This window comes from Epinephelus moara, chromosome 12, assembly GCF_006386435.1.
Source record: "Epinephelus moara isolate mb chromosome 12, YSFRI_EMoa_1.0, whole genome shotgun sequence".
NCBI lineage: Eukaryota > Metazoa > Chordata > Actinopteri > Perciformes > Serranidae > Epinephelus > Epinephelus moara.
The window spans coordinates 18,024,358-18,045,662 of NC_065517.1; the positions used below are offsets into that span (position 1 = coordinate 18,024,358).

General features: G+C 40.1%; 1 protein-coding gene across 1 annotated transcript in view; it reads left to right on the forward strand.

The window, feature by feature from the left end:
- The window catches only part of LOC126399230 (nesprin-2), a 108,098-nt gene that overhangs the window by 64,590 nt on the left and 22,203 nt on the right, over window positions 1-21,305 (forward strand). The window contains exons 73-95 of the mRNA XM_050059086.1: window positions 2-202; window positions 1,246-1,338; window positions 1,790-1,975; window positions 2,245-2,415; window positions 2,569-2,700; window positions 4,218-4,417; window positions 4,865-4,997; window positions 5,438-5,620; window positions 6,675-6,824; window positions 7,859-8,035; window positions 8,385-8,540; window positions 8,634-8,777; window positions 10,681-10,845; window positions 11,220-11,353; window positions 11,691-11,880; window positions 13,734-13,916; window positions 14,093-14,206; window positions 15,404-15,558; window positions 15,773-15,920; window positions 16,219-16,313; window positions 17,917-18,148; window positions 18,298-18,495; window positions 20,159-20,281. Of these exons, the coding sequence (XP_049915043.1) occupies window positions 2-202; window positions 1,246-1,338; window positions 1,790-1,975; window positions 2,245-2,415; window positions 2,569-2,700; window positions 4,218-4,417; window positions 4,865-4,997; window positions 5,438-5,620; window positions 6,675-6,824; window positions 7,859-8,035; window positions 8,385-8,540; window positions 8,634-8,777; window positions 10,681-10,845; window positions 11,220-11,353; window positions 11,691-11,880; window positions 13,734-13,916; window positions 14,093-14,206; window positions 15,404-15,558; window positions 15,773-15,920; window positions 16,219-16,313; window positions 17,917-18,148; window positions 18,298-18,495; window positions 20,159-20,281 (3,663 nt within the window). The remainder of the gene's footprint in view (window position 1; window positions 203-1,245; window positions 1,339-1,789; window positions 1,976-2,244; window positions 2,416-2,568; window positions 2,701-4,217; window positions 4,418-4,864; window positions 4,998-5,437; window positions 5,621-6,674; window positions 6,825-7,858; window positions 8,036-8,384; window positions 8,541-8,633; window positions 8,778-10,680; window positions 10,846-11,219; window positions 11,354-11,690; window positions 11,881-13,733; window positions 13,917-14,092; window positions 14,207-15,403; window positions 15,559-15,772; window positions 15,921-16,218; window positions 16,314-17,916; window positions 18,149-18,297; window positions 18,496-20,158; window positions 20,282-21,305) is intronic.

Below are 21,305 nucleotides of genomic sequence, written 5' to 3' on the forward strand. Positions count from 1 at the left end.
GTGTGTGTCAACTGAGCTGGTGACTCTGGCTGAGCTGTTGAGCAAAGTGGAGTCTGAGACCAAACCTGCACTTTCGGGGGAAAAACCAGAAGCTCTCCGCTGTTTGAGCTCCCTGCAGGAGTGTCTACAAACCGTACACCCGGTCCTCACCTCATCCCACAGTCAGCTCAGTGAACATCTGGGCAACACACACCAACATCAGGTTCGAATTACAAATCAGTCACAGAGTTTGATATATTATATAATTATAGCGATGATTACCAGTAAAATATGTTAGTGGGCTGAAATTTGTCTTTCATGGCTGCATAATTTTTTATAAATCAACAATTATAATTCTAAATGGCTTGCAAGTGAAAGTGTACAATGTCTGAACCAGTAGTAGAAAGTATCTGAGCTAATGGCAGATTTATTTATGTAGCACATTTCATACCCCAAAGCAACCCAAAGAGCTTTACAGATTACACAGGTAAAAACCCAAGAAACAAATGATTAAAACAATAAAAACAATACAACAAACAATTAAAAAACACACATACACATAAAGCAAATAAAACAGATAAACATACATTTGATTTAGAAGAAAATCAATTTAAAGCTATGGTAAACACTTAGGCCTCTAGGTTGGATTTCAAAGTGGTCAGCATTGTCTCAAGTCTCAGCTCTTTTGGCAATTTGTTTCACTGTGTTTACTCAAGTAGCACATTAAAATACATTTTTGATGTACTTGTATTTTGCATTTTTCATATTTTTGCTACTTCATATGTATATGCCACTGCATATCAAAAGGAAATAATTTAGTTTTTACTCTGTTACATTTATTTCAGATAGTGGTCACATTGCAGATTAGATTTTACATTTAAAAAAACCCCCATACAATCAAATCATCATAAAATATGATGCATTGCTTTAGATTTAATAACCTTACAGCTTAGGAAGCCATGAAATTATCTTATTCTTAACCAGCTACAGCATTAAAAATACTGCTTATACACCAATGTATCAGTAATAATAATCCAATAATAAAGAATAATATAAAAGAAGCAATTCTGCTGCACAATGACAGCTATTACTTTTGACACTTTAAATACATTTTGGTAATAATATTTTTTATTTAATTTATATGAGTAAAAATGTGAATGTTTTTTACATCGTTTTATCTGTACTTTATTGATACTTTAATTAAAGGATATAAACACTTTTTCCACCACTGTTCTGAATAAACAAATAGTATTTTTTATCACACAGGAGCTCTCCTCCAGTCAACTAGGTATTCTGGACGAGTTTGAACCTGAACATAGTGAGATATTCCCCAGCATAAAGGATGCTCCCAGATTGGAGGTAACCAGTGCTTTGAAGCTTTTGTTTGTGTTTGTGCACATTTGCTTTTATATATGTACACTAGTATAAAATGCCTAATAAATAGGTGTCTAAGACATCCTATTTAACACTTATAATAATATTAGAGTACAAGAAAGGCCTAACTGGAAAGCTGTTATCAATGAGAAGACATTTAAGTCATTAAAGGCCATAACTCCTATATTATGATTTCTTGCTTTTAGTGACACATTGACTTAATGGCCAAACATAAGTGCCATAATTAATGGCCAGTTTTCCTAAGCACGTAGAAAAAGAAATATCTGATAATTCCCATGGATATATGGCTTTGACTATACAATTAGCAGAAAAAGAAACCAGCATTTTACCAGTCGTGATTACAGACAAATATCAAAGTAGTTTCAAAAGTTAATATTTTTTACCTTAAACTTTGTGCTCTCCCTGCATCTCACAGCAGTGTGTGCTGGGCCGACATCTGAGGGAGAGTCCAAGGGAAAAAGCCAAGCTGCAGCAGGCTTCCCGGTCCTTGCTTCAGGGGATAACTGGCCTCCTGGAACTGGGTGAAGAATGCTTAACAAAGGGGCAGAAGAGCCAGGTTCACAACCGCAGCCAACTTCAAGCCGTCCTCTGCAGACGCGAGGTATCTCACTGTGCTTTCAGCAAGTTCTTCAACAGGCAGGCAAAGACTTGGTTTAAAGTAGGCACTTTCCCAAGAGTGTGTAGATGCCCCTTGATGGTTTTCAAAAAGACATCCAGTACTCAAACTAATGATTAGACTTAACACAAAGATATTCAGACCTCAGTCACAGTCAGTGTCTGTTTTCACTTCTCTTCCTTTATTGATATCAGGCCTGCTGTGCAATTATTTCACTTCACTTCTGTCATAAATCTGGTCTCTTGGTGATCCAGAAGCTCCTGCGGGTCCTCAGGTCTCAGCTGGCTTTCGTACAGCATCTGTTCCAACGTGAGCCAGAAGCACTCAAGTGTCAGGAGGATGAGCGGGTACAGCTGGAAGTCAGAGCCAAAGCTTTGCAGCAACGGGCTCTGGAACAGGAAGTGGCTTCTCAAAGGAGCATCCAGGTTTGTAGTTCACATTTGCTGAGGGCCATATGAATTCATACATAAACAAATGTGAATTTTACTTGTGGAATATTTTCAGTATTTCTTGTGTTGGGTGTTTGTGCTCACAAATGTTAAAATAGACGTGTGTGTTTATGGTTGGACCTGCTGCAGGAGTGGACCCAGTGGGAGGATAATTGTGGTGGACTCGGCAGGTTGCTGGATGATGTTGAAGCTTTCATCAGCAGCGGGGAACCAGAGGGAGACGATGAGAAGTTAGCGCAGCACCGACAAGATGCCTGCCAGGTAAGAACCCTGTCACACTGCTCACAAACGTATTGACTTTGTTTGTTGTATCGTCAGACTTCTCTGACTGATTTCCTACGTTTCACAGCGTGCCTCCAGAGAACACGCCTGAACTGCTGTATATATGTTTAAATTCATGGGCAAGTGAAGGGAGCAGTAGTGATACCGTTAGCATAGTGAGGGAGAGAGAGGAAACTTTTTTCCTGTGGAGGAAAAAAAACAATATTCACACATTTTTTTAAACTCAACGTTTTTTAAACTCAATGTTTATATACTCAAGCTTTTATGTGAAATGCCGATTGCCCAAAAAATGAGCCTTTGCACTTTTTATGCCTCCACGCAGGGACAGCTGGGGCCAAGGGCATTATGTTTCTTGGTTGTCCGTCTGTCCCATTCCTGTGAAGACAATATTTTAAGAAGGCCTTGAGGGAATTTCTTTGAATTTGGCACAAACGTCCACTGTGACTCAATAATGAAATGATTCGATTTTAATAGTAAAAGTTCATTGTGAGTTCAACTCAATTACAACTAAATTGCAGTAACATTAGAAACATTAGAGTCATCAGCTCTGGCTGGCTGAACTTAAAGAAAGCATCAAATACCAACATGATATTTCAATTAAAAAGTACAATGCCAGTAACCAGTTTTAGAATGAAACTGTTTCGGTGTGGATTTCTTTCTGGAAAGAATAAAAAATAATTAAAAGGGCTCTCGGGGAGCACAGACGATAGTCCAGTCTTCTATGATATGCAAATCTGCAAGTGTAACCACTATATATGTCAGGATATCAAATCAAAATCAAATCAGATCAAATAAGGCTTTAATTGTCATCTCACCAGACATACAACAGTAATGCAGGTAAAACGAAACAGTGTTTGTGGGGGGTCGTTTCAACACTAAATTAATAAATACTAATACCATAAAATAGACATCAATAAAATACAATAAAACTCTAACTATCCAGCAATAAATCACAAACTAAAAGTAGATAGTTGCCTGGTTATGAATCTTACACTTAGCTGATTAACTGACCCTGTCACTTTCAGAAATCACATCAGGGAAGCTGGTGTTCTTTAAGACCACTGTACTTTTTTAAACTCCTCTCTTTCGTTTGGATGTATTTATAGGTTCTCATATGCCGTCAGTCAGATTGGATGGGACAAACACAGACGTTTGTAGAGAGACAAAAAGAGCTGTTTCCATAGCAGTGGATGAGTTAGTTGGAGTGGCAAGACTCATTGATATTGTTACAGTCCAATAATTTAGTTGGTTTGTTTTCCCTGTGTTCCTGTTTCTTATTCCCTTCGTTTTCTTTTCTCTTTTCAGCTTTCTGTCGTCCTCCTCCATTTTACATTTCACAGTCTCACGCTCTTTTAACCCACCATTCTCTCCACTTTACATCACAGCCGCTCTGTGCTGTCTCCTCAATTATTAATGTGGAATTGGCTTGTCAAGAGAATCTCACTGAGTTAGATGTAAACTCAGTCTAAGCACTGTTGGTTCTCCTTTTCACTCAGCAAACACTGGTCCAGCTGGATGACAGCAGAGCTGCTTTAGGACTGCTCCTGGATCAGGGGAAGGAGTTGCAGACAGAGCCAGAGTTTGCTGCCACGGTCAGTCAAGCAGGAGGCGCTCTGGAGCTGCGGTGGCAGAGCGCCTACAGACGGACTAAACGGGAGAGTAAGCGCTGCAGAGATATCCAGGACAGACGCACCAGGTGGGACCAGCTTCCAAATTATGTTAAAAGAAAAAACAGAATCATAACAGAATCATGGAGGCTGCACTGGATGGATTAATGAGAGGCTATGATGGCATTTTAAGTAAAATTCTGTAGCAGTGAGTCTACGTGGGGTTTTAGTTACATATCAGGATATTCCCTGGAATTTAGTTCGGAAATTTGAGTAAAACAGATTTTATTCCAGGTGAAATATGCCACTGAAAAACAGACATGGGGGATTCATTCCTAAATTCATCCCCACTAAGAATCCTAAATTTAATCCCACAATCTTCTCTTCACACACTCTAATATGGTTATATCCAGTGTGCATCCATGACACCAACCGTCTAGACTCTGGTTCTGCAGTATTGGACCCGTGCCCAAGTTCATAACTCTCTCTTTGTTAAGGAGTTTAAGAGCTATGTGTTGTTCTCATCCTCCCCACAGATTCCAGGCTGACTTTGCCTCTGTCAGTAAATGGCTGGTCGATGCCAACAAACACCAGAAGACTTGGTCAGACTTGACTGAAACCTCTGACCTGAGCCAGGAATGTATTCACAGCAATCTGATCGAGTTGCTGGTAAGGCGTATTGTCAGCTACGGGCTTTTCACCCATGAAACAAAGGTTTTCTCAGACCATTTTGTGATATAATAACAATACATGACACACTGTCAACATACATTTTAGTGACGTGTCAGAAGCTAAATGTTGTAAACCGAGATATTTAAACAGCAATTTCTGAAAATGGTCCAGTAGTAAGAGAGAGTGCTACAGCCATGAAACAGGCTGCAACTCCACTCAGGGCAATAGTGCACCATCATTGTATGTCCAGTAAAAGTGCTTGTTTTTGCCACTGACTGGCTCACAGTCACATTGGTATTTAAAGAGTCTGGAAACATTATGAAACGAATCCCTACAAAGAAATAAAATGTTTTTCTTCCCTTCCACTTCATCCGGTCTGTTTGTTATTGCTTTTAACCCAGTCTCTCTCTGACACTGGTCCTATTCTCAACCTTCAGGATTTCTCCATTGAGACTGAAGCCATGTCCGTGCAGAAGGCGGCTGCATCCAAGGAAGCTGCTCAGCTGCTCCACCTGAGGGAAGCTGACTGTCCCGGGCTGAGAGCTCAGCTCGCCCAGCTGGACGTCAACTGGACCCAGCTGACCTCTGATCTGTCCAAGACACAAGACCGACTGCAGCAGGTACAATATTCATGAAGAGGTGTCACCTTTACTGGAGAAAACACACAGTTTCAAATATATGGTGGTCGCACTTTAACTGTGGAATAATTACCTGAAACAAATGATGGACCAGATGACTTTCTCATACCAGCGACATCAGATATCCTATTAACTTTATTAAGTACTATTTTCCATTAAAATATAATGGTCTAAATTCCATGGAAGTGCTGCTGGTCTTCAAAAATAATTAGACTTTGATAAGTCCCAGTGAAGGGGAGTGTAAACCTTGTTGAACTCAGTTTTGTGGGTGATTGAGGAGCAGGAGTTTGAGAGGACTTACAAAGGAGGTGAAGGGCACTTTTAATTTTTCCTTAACATTTATCACCAGTGAGTGGAACCAGATAGTCTACATTATAATAATTAATACACTAGTCCTGCCAGGTCAGTCTCACAGAGGGTTCATTTTAATGTCTTCAATTTTTGCAATCACCTCAGGAGAGGATGAAAAGATCTTATCTACCAGAGGAAGATTAAATAACTTGGACAGGCACAAACGTCAGATTGTAATAAAACTGATGATTACTGTAAGCTTAAATGAGATCAAATATGCAATAGCTGCCTCCAAGCATGTGCATGCATCCATGCGTTCATGCATGCACACTCACACACCTCAAAAACACTTGTCACTGGTACAATGATGCCTCCAGAGTTATGAAAAGGGACTTGGCAAATTGGTGTATGTCTTCATGTGTGTTTTTCTTTCTATAAAGTTTGGTCATGTTATGTGAATCCATATAGGAGTTATGCGCCTCTTTATTAAAGGCCACTCTTATTGTCGGCCCACCTCAAACACGCACCTTCATATACACACACTTGACCTCTGTGCCAAATTATAGCCTCCTAGGGTAAAAACTGTTTCTGCCAAAGGGTCAGGAAATTTTTGTTGGACTAACTGATCGACAGAGCCTTTAGAGGCACTGGCCATGGCTAGAACAGTTACAGGTAAGAAATGAGAGGTTAGAGTATTCATGTTAAGTTAAAATCCCTTTCTTCTCTGTGGTCTGGTGTCTGTTAGCGGCTGCTGGCAGCGTGGCCACCGGGGAAGCTGCTGTCCAACCTGGAGGGCTGGCTGAAGACGCTGGAGGCTCGGCTGAGCCAGGAGAAGGAAACAGTCCTCAAGGCCAAAGATGCTGCTCAGATCACTGAAGTCTTGCAGCACTACCAGGTACCTCCACTGTCCACTTTTTTCTGTACATCTGTAAACAGTGGTTCTATTTGAATGGTTATTTCAGTCTGAGTGCTTTTATTTTAAACTTTGCTCCACTACTAAATTTAGAGGAATTTGCTTGACATTTGAGGAAAAAGCAGCTTAAAATTACACATTTATTCATCCTTAAAAGACACTACTGTGTTTCTGCATCTCTTCCTCTTGCAGGTCTAAATTAAATCTTGTGTTTATATATATAAAATATGAACATGGGAGTCAGTAGAAGCACAACTAATTATTTAAAGTGCTAAATAATAGTAAGAAAATGCATTGTTACACAGTAAATATGCTTCTGGTTCTGGACACCTGAATTTAGAAAATGTAGATCGATACAAATTTAAAAGCACAACAGAGATACCTCCATAATATTAGAGGTGAATGATGTGTACTGATTTTTCATAAAACCAAAAATGTAGGACAAATCATAGACTGTGTAAAATAATGGACGTAGCCACTGTGATATCACCTGTTGGTTCGTGGACTCCCATTTTAAAACCTCGAGTTTTACATTTTTGCTGTTGCCAGTTTGGGTATTTGGAGCCAGAAGTGACCATAATTGGATGAGAGGGTGGAGCTGTGGAGGAACGAAGGGTGGATCTAACTTATAGACAGTGGTGGCACTTAGCAGACAGCCTGTCAGTCATAATGGCCCGACATTAATCATGCATAACTTTAAGCCATAAAGAAATTTAAGAGGTGAGTTTACAGTTGTTGTGAATGAGGAAATTTGCTATACAGATCAAAACCGTTTTTTTGCACCAGGCTGTTAACATGTTTATTTCTGCTGTGAAGTTGGGCCTTTTAACATGGGCGTCTAAGAGGTTTGACTCGTTTTTGGAGCCAGCCTCCGGTGGCCATTCAAGGAACTGCAGTTTTTGGCCCTTCTGTGTTGGCTTCACATTTCAGAAAACTACCAACCTCCTTTGCCTGTTTTTTTCCCTTTTAATATGAGTGTTTGTGTTGATTTCTTTCTATGTAACATTCTGTCTCAGGAGCTGAAGGCAGGCGTGGTCAATGGGCAGCTCCTTCTTGATTTCCTGTGCCAGTCTGGTCCTCAGGTAGTGGGTGCAGACATCCAGGCTCTGCGCTCAGAACGTACGATGTTTGCAGAGGAGCTTGGCGCCCTCAGACTGCAGTGGCTGCACCTACAGAGAGAGTTGGAGAGCCAGGTCAGTTCTTCAGCTACTAATATACAGGAAAACACAGTGACCTGTAGAATCTGAAATTAAATGATGCAGCTGTAACCTTCTCTTTATTTTCTGGTTAAATATTTTTATATAAAAGAGGCTGAGATAGCAAAGCAGTTGTATACAAACAGATGAGGAGTTGTTTTCTACATTTCGGGAAATGCTAAGTGTAATCACTGGAACCCATCAGTCACCCCATAAACATAACTCAGTTAATGCCAGCAACAATGGAAAAAGCTTGTACTGTGTGACTCTCCAAGACGACTAAGAAAAGTTATAAAACTTTTATTTCTACACATGAATCAGCCACTGTTTGGCTTTGTCCCCTCAGACTCGTGAAGCTGAACAGATGCATCACACATGTGCAGACAGAGAGAAGCGATTACAGCATCTTCATGACTGGATCGAGCAGCAGAAAGAGCAGCTGGATCAGTGCAAACAGCCCACCAGTCAAACTCTGGCTCGTAAGGCTCTGCAGGAGTGGGAGGTACAGTAACCAGATGTAAACAGGTGTATGTTTGAACCGTCTCTCCTGCTGCTGCCGCCCTCTGATCTGAGACTGCACCTGTGTTTCTTCCAGGCTGTTGTGGGCAGGGTGAAGGAGGTGGATGCAGCTTTGCAGGAGTTGAAAGCCACACGAGTGCATGTTGGACACCCTTGTGATATCTCCTTCTCTGGCCGGACAGAGAGTGTTTGTCACGCTTGTGGGAATCTTAGTCAACAGGTAACAAATAAATCAGAGACATGGAAAAAATTGTGTTATATATTGTGTTATATATGAATTAAAGTTATGTACAGAGAAGATTACAAAGTCCTTTCTGATAAAGTACAAACAAAGAAACTGCATTCTTCCTGTCTGCTGAATGTGTAAAAGGTAACCATTTGCTAAAATGTAATTAACTTTATAAGACCATAATAAGTCAGATATGTTAAGTTTCTTGTGTAGGTCTGCATCAAAGTGGCTAAAAAACATAATGCTACTCTAAACATAACCTTGTTAAATGACAGTGTGTGATTAATATCTGAAAATATAAGAAATGAGAAACTGAGGCAGCTAAACAGTACACTTAAAGGTACAGTTCACCCCAAAATCAGAAGTACATATTTTTCCTCTTACCTGTAGTGCTGTTTATCAGTCTAGTTTGTTTTGTCTGAGTTGCCCAATGTTGGAGATATCGGCCGTAGAGATGTCTGCCTTCCCTCCAGTGTAGTGGAACTAGATGGCACTCGGCTTGTGGTGCTCAAAACGCCAAAAAACTACATTCGATAACTCAACAGCAATGTCTCTTTCCAGCGATTATGACCTCAAGATAATTCATAGACCTTGTTGTGAGCAGTTTCATGTAGGAACTATGTGGGAACCAATCGTATCACTGCACAGAAGGAAGCGTGCATCTACTGCTAGCTCCCCTAGCACCACTGAGCTAGCTAACAATAGGAGGACATGTTTCACGCTGTTACGAGGACAAGCCTCTCATCCATGAGAAAATGCATGCTTCCCTCTGTGCAGTGATGCAGTTGGCAGGTGTAGTTCAGTAGACAGAAAATAGTTCCTACATGAAACTGCTCACAACAAAGTCTGTGGATTATCTTGAGTAACCAGGTCATGATTTCTGGAAAGAGACATTGCTGTTGGGTTTCGAGCACCACAAGCTGAGTGCCATCTAGTGCCATTATATTGAAGAGAAGGCAGATATCTCTACAGCTGATATCTCCAACACTCTGCAACTCACAGCAAAACAATCTAGACCAATAGATAGCACTACATTTAAGAGGAAGAATATGTATTTTTGATTTGGGGATGATCTGTCTCTTTTACAGGGTTACCACAGATCCTTTAAATCCTTTTTCTGAATATAAGGGAAAAAAACAAGGCCTTAAAAGTCTTTCAAGACAGACATAAACAGAAAAGGGTCACTGAAAGTGCTTGAATTTATATATTTTGTGCCAGAATAGAAATTGATGTTCTTCTGATGTTGTCTGTCATAGGACAACTGGAAAGAGTTCACACATTCAAACCCCTCTTTCTGTTTAATTATTGTCTGTAATCTTCTATAAAGCCTGCTACTTCTCTAGTTGTTGTTTCCGTAATTGACCTTGATCAGTGTCTCAAACTATGCCGAGTTGGGGCCTTGAATTTGAGGGTATTGGGGCTTGAAAACCCCTAAAAAGTCCTTGAATTTGATGTTTAAGAAGGTGTGGAAACCTTGCTTCAAGTAAAGCAAATGTATTTATGTCCACCTTTTACAGCTTGTTTGGTAAAATGTACACAAAATTGAATACAAATAAAAGCATTACCAGTTTTCATAAGGAGGTTAAGTGTTAGATGTGTACAGCTATAATCACCTGAAATGGTAGAGATGAAAAAAATAACCTGCAGTGCAACAACAGATAGTTAATGTATCACAGGTACAATCTTTAGCTCTCCATGCCAAGTACAAACTACTTAAACCCTCTTACTTAATTGTAGTCCTCATAATTTGTGTTATCCAGGTTGCCAAAGATTATTTATGAGCATGATACACATTATTATTATTTTCTTCAAAACAATATTGAGTAAATCCTCTCAGGTGTCGAGATTCTGCATCAGCAAACACCATCCTGTCTCCCTTTGTGGTCATTTACAGATGGACGCTCAGCGACCAGCTCTGCAACAGACTTTGGAACAGTGGAGTTGTTTTGAGAGAGCTCTGAAGGAAGTTTCTCTGCACACCACCAGGGTGCGCTGTGCTCTGCAGCACCAGCCTCTGTTCTCACTGAAGCAGGCAGAGGGACATTTAGACCTCCTCCAGGTGAGCAGAAGCACTGATCATCATATCTTGTACACATGGTCACACAGAGGCTTCACAGCTTCAAGAAGAAATAATCACATGTTCTATTTTATCATAATGACCACCAGATTAATTCAGGCATGTTTTGCTGCTTCAAAGCGAGTTGATCAAAAGGCTGAACAGCTTTTAAACTACAATTTACAAAAGCAAGATTTTTTTTGTTACTCTGAATCAGCCTTTGTACTGTTAGGAAAGGAAGTTAAAGCACTTCCATCTGGTTTTGACAGATTCAGTAAATGTGTGGGCGTTCATGGACGTCAAGCCTTCAGTACCGCAGTCACTATACTAGTATACTTAGAGTTTGGTGAAGATATTAAAGGTGTTTTTGTGCACAGCAACTCCAGGAGAAGGCTGGAAAAGGGGAGGAGCTTTTGGTGTATGTGGACAAATCCTATCAGAGTCTAGTGAAGACTCTTCATCCTGGAACGGTGCAGACACTGGAGGATCTAATGAGAAGAGAGAGAAAACGGTCAGTTGCCTGAAATTATTACAACAGATTCAGTGGATCACATTCTGCAAAGAGGTGTTCAAATCACTGCTGTCAAGTGAAAAAGACAATATAATGTGTGTTGATTCACAACCCAAGAATGATTTGTGGTAGGAATATCCAGCCTCTCTGTCCCTATTTGAAATACTATATATATTGTAATAAGAGCACCGATCTTTGATTATGTCCTGTCCATTATGCTTTTACTTGTACTAAAGTGTAACAGCAATAACATATAGTAGGTGTATGGATTTGAGATCAGATGGCACACACACATTCTGGAGTTATACAAAGTTGAGTAACGATGTATTGTGTTCAGGTGGACGGACTTGGTGCAGGAGTTGAAAGATGAGCACACGAAGACTGGAGAGACACTTTCCCTCTGGCAGGAGTACGCTCGCCTCTCAGATCAGTGCTCCCTTCACCTGCAGACACTGTGGCATCAGTGGGAGGAGTTACCAAGATCATCTCCTCAGCAGGACGCACAGGCTGTGCTTCACTCAGTGGAGGTGAGTTCAGGAGGTTTTTCGCGTGTAAGTGTGAGCACCAAAATCTAGAGACTGCTGATTTGAAGTTACTGGCTCCCTCATCTCTCAAGTAATTCTACACTTTATTCTTGTAATATGGAGATTAGCTGATAACCACTTCTTTACATGAACACGTAACAGATGTACACACAACATTTTTGTTACGGAAAGAAGACTCCTTACTGTAAGAAACAATTTCTTATTACTAATCTGTCAACATGTAACTTTTTAAAGATGTTTGTTTAAAAACAATATGTTTCTGAAGCAACTAATGTCCACTAGAGTCTTTAATTTTTAATTTTAGCATTCCAAACAACTTAACTAATGCAGAAATTGTTAGGGCATCCTGAGAAAGTGAGAATTTATTCTACTGATGATTAAAAATTAGCAAAATATGCCACATCTTTGTACAACCCTGACGCCCAAAAAGTCGGTAGGCTGTGTAAAACATAGATAAAAACAATTTCAATGATGTGCTAATCCCTTTTGACCCATTTTAATTTAAATACAATACAAAGACAAGATATTTTATGTTATTCTTTTTGGTGAATATACACTCCTTTTGAATTTGATTCCTGTAACATGTTCCAAAAAAGCTGGGACAGGGCATGTTAACGACTTTGTTACATCACTCTTTCCTAGAGTTTGGGATAAGAGTAAAAACTTCAATTAATTGTTGGAGTTTTGAAAGTTAAATTCTTTCCAATTCTTGCTTAGTATTTGACTTTACAGATTCTTGTAATCCTTTGATGATATTATGGACTGTAAATGGAAAAGACCCTCAATCCCTTGCAATTATGTGACTGTTTGCCCACTCAGTTTTTCACAAAGAGATGAGCTTTATCCTTTCTTGTTAATGACTGAACGTTTCGAAGATGCCCCTTTCATACCTAATCCTGATGCTATCACCTGTTACCAATTACCTGATTACCTGTGAAATGCTCCAAACAGATGTTATTTGAGCGTCCCACAACCTTCCCAATCTTTTGTTGCCCCTGGACCAGCATTTTTGAAACCTGTTACTGGTATAAAACTCAAAAATCAAAAAAAAGTTTCATCAGTTTAAACATTAAATATCTTGTCTTTGTACTATTTTTAATTGAATGTAAGATCCCAACTTCCTAACAACATCCCAACTTATTTGGAATTTGGATTGTGCATTCATATAAACAACACAAACTTGTTTATTTAGAGCTCACAAACGTCTGCATATTTGCTGCATTTGATGTTGTTGAATTGAAACTTATTTTCTGCTGGCGTTGCTAAATGTCACTGAGAGCAGATAGGACCAGTTTCATAACGTGCTTGTTAGACTGCTAAGTTTTGTGCGGTTATGCAATTCTTCTTAGAACTGATTCATCCTGTACTCTATGTATTTCATTCACAATTTCGTTAAACGTGCCTCTCAGTGAATGGCCTCCTATTCTTGGAAATAAACAGACAGCATGCACTTAAGGGCAGAAATATCAGCAATGGTCTGCAAAAAAAAAAAGCTTTCAAGCCATTCACGTCATTTTTTCCATCTTTACCCCTCTTTAGAAGTACTCTAAAAGGTATGTTTTGAAATTGTTGAGTCAGACCTGTGTGGAAAACGAGATTTCCATTTTCCATTTTTCAACAGCATAAAAAGCAGCTATTATGTGGTCATAAGTGTTTTTAAGAAGAAGATTGATGTAAACAGTTGAAGAGATGACGGAAGATAGGAAACACCAAGTAATTAAATCCAATTAAATGCCATAGTAAAAACAGTAAATAGACATATGGATTAAAAAGTGTTTATCTTCTCATTCATCCATCTAACTGGTTTGTTTTTGTCTTATACTCTTTAATACCAGAAGTTGCAGGATGCTGCAGAGGATTTGCAAAGCAGTGTGGGAGATGTGCTTGCAGCTTCCAAGCCTCTTGTTGGACGTCTAGAACCACCGGCTGCAAATATAGTCCAATCCGAGACCAGAATGCTGTCACGTGACGTCCTGCTGCTGAGTCAGGCAGTGTCAGGAAAAAAGAAGAGTGTTCAGGTGAGGAAATTAGTCAAAACTTTGCCTTCATTTTACAACCGATATCAATTTTAACTGTTCAGTTTATGTTACAGTTACAGTAATGAATGGAGACCAGTTTCCCTGAGGTTTAATGTGACACTGTAACTTTAATGTTCAAATTTCACAAATCCACTTTCACATATCTTTCTGTGCAGGAGGATGTGGAGCAACAGAAACTTTTCCACACTCGACTGGAGGCCCTTGAAAAGCAGACACAGGACACACAGCAGAAACTTAAGGCCAGCTTGAGTGACACAGACTCTGTAAAGGTTGGTCTGAATCCTTATTATAACTGATAAATGATCTTTCCTCTACGTAACTTCTACATACGCATTCTCTTTAAATCTAAAGCAGAGGGTTTCAAACTGTGGAAGAGAGTTGAAGGGGTGGTGTAGAGAAAGAGATGTGAGGCATTATCTGCAATGTATTAAATAAATAAATTTAGGGTTACTTACACTTCCCAAGGATATCATTATCATCCTCAATCGTGAATTAAGTTATACAGAAATAACAGAAAAGAGATGGTTCTTATTACTCCAGAACTTGCCTCAAAATCATTGCGTTTTTAGGTTTTCTTCACTATCAAAGTCATCTTGTGATAGATGGCTGTCTGTTTATCCTTGGGTGGATGTTAATTTGGTCTACTTAAAATAAATGTCAAGTTGTGGCCCACAGCTAGCTAACTGGCTTCAAGGCAACATTATACTTCCTGCTTACATCTCCCAAACTCTCCAAATAATGGGAGCCGTTGTTCCAAAACTTGTGTGGCTTCTCCATTGACACTTTTAGCCACGCTGAGTCAAACCATGCTGCACTGATTTGCCTTTCCACTACCATTTTAAGTGTGCTGAATTGTGCCTAACTGCACCTGGGATGGACTGACAGAGTTGGGGCAAAGTGCACTCAACTGCCTCTAAACTGGTTGTGCTGATGTTACCTGTCAGCTATGGATTGAGAAATTCATTTATTTCACTCAAAGGCTTGCATGCTACTCAGTGCATGAGTTGATGTGAATCAAGGCATCTGGTGTACACATGCAGTGCAGAGTGAAAACTAAAACACTCAGACAACAGTACAAGAGTGTTGCTTATCACAACAACGGCAGCAGAGTGGACAAAAAAACATTCCCTTGGTGCACAAGCGCGTAATCGGGTAAAGACACAGCTATAAGTGGGTAGTGCTGTTGTATGAAGATGTGAATCTCTGCTGTGATGGGCCAACGCGCTGAGTCAAGCTGAGTCAAGCCAGCAGGTGTATGAAAAAGGCTATTAAAGCTTGATTATGCCCCAAACCCAAGTGAGACAAAGGATTAATTATATGGATCATATAATCAAGCAGTATGAACTTTTATCATGTTGGAATATCAGTATTTGTTTTACTTTATCAGGGCTCAGCATCGGTCTACATTTTGTCTGAAGGGGTCCTACATCTATCTGAAAATGTGTTTTTATTTCTTGGATGTGTAGCAGGTTCTCCTGGAACTCAGTGAAATGTTTCCATCACTGGTTGACGTCAGGGAAACAAGTGCTTATGTGACCATTAACAACCGTGAGGCAGAGAGACTGCACATGCTCAGCAGGCAGTGGATTCAAAGCATGATGCGCGCGTCTGACACCAACAGGTGAGAAAGTTCAGTTCAAAATGATGCACAAATAAAAATCCATAAAGTGGGCAACTGTATATTTTCCTTCTGACAGCTATAATCAGTATTTGTGGGAGCACTTAAAATCATTTCAGCCACTCTGGCAGAGATGTTTAACATTACCTGTTGTTTCACAAGATGTTCAACGCTGTAATGACTGATCTAATTTTGGTGGATGTGTCTGTTTTTTCAGAGCTCTGGAGGCTGAGTGTCAGCGTTCTCAGAACTTTCAGGAGAAGTGTAAAAACCTGATGTCTATCCAGAAGAAGCTGGAGGAGGAGTTGATGTCAAAAAAACCTCAGAGTCTCTCCAGCCTCCAGGAGATGCTGAGTGTCCATCAGGTACAATACACTTTTCACATTCTCTACATTTCTTTCATTTCAGAGATATTGATTAGACTTCTATCTGACTAACTGGGACCAGTGTCTAAATGGTTTAAGGACTTAAATTATCTGGGAATCAAGGGTGCTTCAAGATTTTTGTGCCTTGGTACACAGAAAATAAATGTAACTCAAATTTAAAAGTTTGTCTAAATGCCTCTATGCTTTTTTGTCTAACATGGTGCAGTGATGAGCCATGTAAGTTTAAATACAGATTTGATTCATGAATGTTTCCTGTTTTTATCTCCCACTCCCACAGAGGCTTGAGGCTGACATTATTACTGGACACCAGCTTCTGCAGGGTCTTCTCTGTCAGGCAGTCGAGTCCATGGAAACAGCAACGGGGGAGAAAAGGTGATTGATTGAAACATCTTGAAAGACAGGAAATGGCAGTTTTAAATCTTTAACAAAAATTTTTTAAAGCTCAACAGGTTTTCGGTTCCAGAGTCCAAAATACTGCATGCACAGCAGTGGCTCATCTCCCTCCTGTAAGGCCTAATTTACCCTGGCTCTTCTTCCTCTATGTCTCATTTCGGGACTAGAATGATGTTAATACATTGACAAAGGATCATAGAATTCCTCAGTTTCAGGAGTGCGCTCAGTATAGCATACTCCTTAGTTTGATTGGTTGGTCAAATTCATAAGAACAGCAGGTGTTTGGCACCAAAATGGCACCTATAACTCCAAGTTATTAAATAATTTATGACTGCCAATAGAAGGAGCTGTATTTTATTGTCAGTTGTGATGTCCTCCTCCTGCTCTCCCTCCCTCTTGAAAATACAAATAGACATGGATCATTGAAAGTGTTTTAGTTTATATAGTTTGTGCAGGAATAGAAATTCCCTGTCTCTCCATCCCCCACTTACACAATACATTGCTTTACTGTGCTAGTTTAAAGAAGGCAAAGGATCACATAGTCTGCCATCACTGTAACACGGTGCAATTGAGGAATGTTCAAGCTTCACTCTCTTTTAATTGTTGTCTCTGAGCTTCGGTAAAACCTACTAGTTCTCAATAGAAAAAATTTCAATGTTGTAACAGCAATTAACCTTGAACTGTGTCTCAAACTACTTGAGAAAACTGAGCCTGGAATGTCCTGAAAAAGCTTGAACTGAAGGTGTTGGAATCCTGAAGGGGCTTTTATCTTCGCTAAATATTTAAATGTCGACAGGACATGTGATGCATCATGGTCACACTATCGATATCTAGTTAGGACAGGATGTCAGATCTCAATAGATTGATAAAATGTTTTACACATCAACTCACTTTTGGTATTTGGACCAAACCTAGCACCACTATTTAAAAAAAAGAAAGAAAAAGAAATGAAGGAGAAAATGATTCAGCACCGTCATGCGGAGGAGAAACTGTGGTAGTAATCAGGGCATGCTGATATTAAGTCTTGTATTCTTCACAGGTCCTGTCACCCAACAAAATAATTAGATTTGAGGTTTTCTGGTTGCATTTTTGTCTTTATTTATAAGGATTGCTCATACTGAGTGTGCGCTGCTGACATATAACAAAATGCAGCTTGTGCAGGTGTTTCCTGCTCTGGAACATTTGGATGACTCTTTCTCCAGAGCTTCCTTAAATCATTTTTACAGTCTTTGGAAAGCTTAGAGAGCTCTTAATATTTTTCATATTTTATTTTTGTGAGGAGCTAAAGGAGAGTTTCTTCTCTTGCCCCTGCTGGGATCACTGCTTAGGGTCATAAGACGGTGTTAAAATCCTGCTGATTTTATGTTGATTTAGCAGTTACCTGTGAAGGAACTATGACAGACCCATTTGTAACTTTTTTCTTTGCTATTTTTTGTGCAATTTTTTTTAACAAGGAAAGTGTTTTATGCTGTTTCTATCCATTGGATGGATCTCAACATATGTAAACATTTTCCAGCAGTACTATTGTTTTTCTCCAAATATATCAAAGCTGAATCTCTTGTGTTGCCTCTTGCACACACAGATCTGAACTCATGGCACAAGTGATCTCTCTGAGGGAGAGCTGGTTCAACTCTATCGCTCTGGCCAGCCAGCGCAGGTCCTTGACAAAAGAACAGCTAGGCCAGTGGAGAGTCTACCATCGTGGCTCCAAACTGTTGTGGAAGCTGTTGAGGGACGTCGACCCTTTGCTGCCCCCTGCTGGACCTGCTCTGTGCGCACTGCAGCAGCTGCGGAGCTGCCTGGATGATAACCAGGTTAGTGTGTGTGGATGCCAGTGAAAGTGTACAGTCAGCTTCTTATATTAATTAAGAAAAATGTGGTAATAGTAAAATTGTGTTCCAAATGTATTTTATTTTGTTAAAAATACTAAACAATAAGCACTGTCTCCCCATTTCTTTCAAAGTGTGTCGAAGATGCTCTGGGTCAGCACACCGCAGTGTACACCCAGACGCTGGAGGCTGGCAGACATTTATGTGAAACCATGACAGAGTCTGAGTGTCAGAGCAGACTGCAGTCAGAGCTCCAGGCCATACAGGAGGCCTGGGAACGAAGCGCCCCACTGCTGGAGAGGAGGAGAGACCTGGTCATGACAACTGTTCAGGTAACACATTTCATATTTCCATCACAGCCCAAGACTCCCATATTTGTCATTGTAATGTTTATTTTAAATCATACATTAAAAATGTTAAGTCTTAGTCTCAGTAAAATCAATCCCATTAAGCTTTTCAAAATAAGACAATAAAAATTTGACTTAAACAAACATGGTAGTCCTACCAATATATCGATACAAATTCACTGCACTGTTCAGTCTACGCTGCTGAACTGTTGAAGCAGCTGTATACAACATTTAGAGCATATCTATGATTCAAAGTCTGGGGCAGGATTGTCTACACACACCGACGACTGGAAGCTAATGGTGCCAACTCCATTAACAGTGCTAACAGCAGCAACAGTGCTGACAGAGCTGTTGGCTTGGTGGGAAACTGGAGGGTGGGTGCTATGCTTGCACAACGATGGTGTCCCATAGCATTGAGTCAGGACAGTGTTTTTACTGGTAACTGCCATATGAGTGCAGTGCAGAGCATCGCCGATTAGATTTTATAATTTATATAATTTAAGTTCAGCCAATGAATCCTGTTGATTTCCTAAAATGTCCCTGGAGTTCACCTCTTCTTTTTTGTTTCCTTAATGGTTACTGGAATAAAATATTAACACTCTTCTGCTGCAAATGTGGTCAAAAACTTAACAGGAAGTAGAATCCAGTGAACTTGCAGATTTTAACGTATAGTTTTAGTGTATCAAGCAGCTTTAGGCCAACAAAAATCCAACAGAAGAGCATGTGTTACAGTATTAACAACGGGGAGTAGGAGGGGTCAGCATGCATGACCCATATCCAGGACCTGATCCTACCCACACACACACACACACACACACACACACACACACACACACACACAACCTGGTGTATTGCCCTGGCACAGACCTCCAGCCGAGAGGGATCAAAGAGAAGCTCAAATCTATCCATGATCCACATCCAGAGACGGCTGGTTACCAGGGTCTGTCGCTTTCATTCCATCACTGTACAGAGCTGGAAGGCAGGAAGGCATGGACACACTCAGACTCTAATAAAATACTACAAAAATAAAGTAAAATAATCAAAGCAGGCTGAAATGTTTGCATAACAGAAGGGCTTCCCAGCTTCATGAGCTGTGTTGATTACAGTATCTGAATGTTTCGGTGCCCAGGCCAGGCAAGGTCAGGGAAAGTTGTGTTAACCCTTTTAAGCTGAACAGGATCCGCCCGCAGGAAAGGAAATCCCTCTGAGCAACATGTCAAAGATCACACAGAGAGGAGCATTAATGCACAAAGTAGAACTGACAAGCAGGAGACACACTTGGTCATCATAAAATGGTCAAGTGAATAAAGGTTTATAGGGGCAGAAAGGCATTGTGGGTGCTGTGGTTTGGTTCCATTTAAAGTGTACGGTCTTGATCTGAGGGATTTTTGTTTGTTGAAATGATTGTGTTTGGGTAGCACACTTGCAGTATTGTTTCTGGTATAACTTTATAATATGGCATGTTGAAAAGCAGGTTACCTCTGCAGTGATTGATGTTCTGAGATGTGATTTTCAAACACAGTTCCCCAAAAATATACTGTCAAAGTTTTCATAGCACCCTCGAGCTCTGTGGTTAAACATTAACATGTCAAATATTTGTTACACTGACACCCGGGATCTCCTTCTCTGTGCTCTGCTGTTGATTTAGAAGTGGTCTCAGTGTCAGGATGGGGTCACCAGAATCACGTCTGAACTGGATGAAGTGAAAAACAAGCTGGAGCAGCCGCTGCCTGAGAGACTGCAGGACTCTGAGAGCGAGACACACATTCAGGTAATTATAAAACAGGAAGTCTCTGTGAAACCTCGTCTGTATTCTGATCCCTCACTACTGGAACAGGAATAAAATAAATCACAGCCTGTACGTATTTCTACCACCACTTACTCATAATGAAAGGAAGTTGTGTAACAGCCATTTTTAAAGAAACGCAGGACGTTTTAAAAACATTTATCAACCATGCAGGCCCTAAATAAAGGAGCAATGACACAAAAATTGGTGCTCCAAGCCAAACTTTAGCATACAGTATTATATGTTGAATAGTGATAGAGCACTAGCAATATCCAAAAATAATGACAGAAATCTAATCTTACTATAATAAATGTTATAAATTGTGTACAAATCATTCTGCACAAACCTGCCAGAGAACCTACAGTTCCTTCTTTCCTCCTTTTTAAAATGATGCAAGAGTATAACAGAGTTGTAGCTACTACAGGTGGCCGATATGGCCCTAAAATAATATCAAGATATTTCACAGTATTTTTGCGATAACCATATTCTTGACAATATGACAAATTAGTAAAAAAAATATATTATTAATTTAAGAACACAGAATTGCAACAAAATAAGTGATATAGTTAACATGTCAACCAAACAGATTGCCTTCAAATACTCAGTAAGAATTAAAATTATCATTTCTTTAGCTTCAGATTCTGTGTACAATATTAATAGTTCAACTAAATAAAGTCTAGCACAAACTACACATTTAAACAGCTCCCAAATACAAAAAATGTACCCTGGGATTTCCTTCTCTTTTAGCCAAATTCTGAGGGCTCTAGTTTCCCGGCGCAGCGCAGGTGGCGCAGGGTGGCGAACCCCATGCAGAGCTAGTTTCGAGCAGTGCAACCCGAGGCGCGCTCAGTTTGGTAGTTTGGCAGACCGAGGTGTGCTGAGATGGGGGTGGCGGCGCAGCAGGGGGAGGTGTCAACAGATCCAGCTTGGCGCAGTGACAGTTTCATGCCAAAAGGCTTCGACGAAGGTGCGCTAAAAGCTCGCCATCTGAAACCAGGTCTACTGTCAG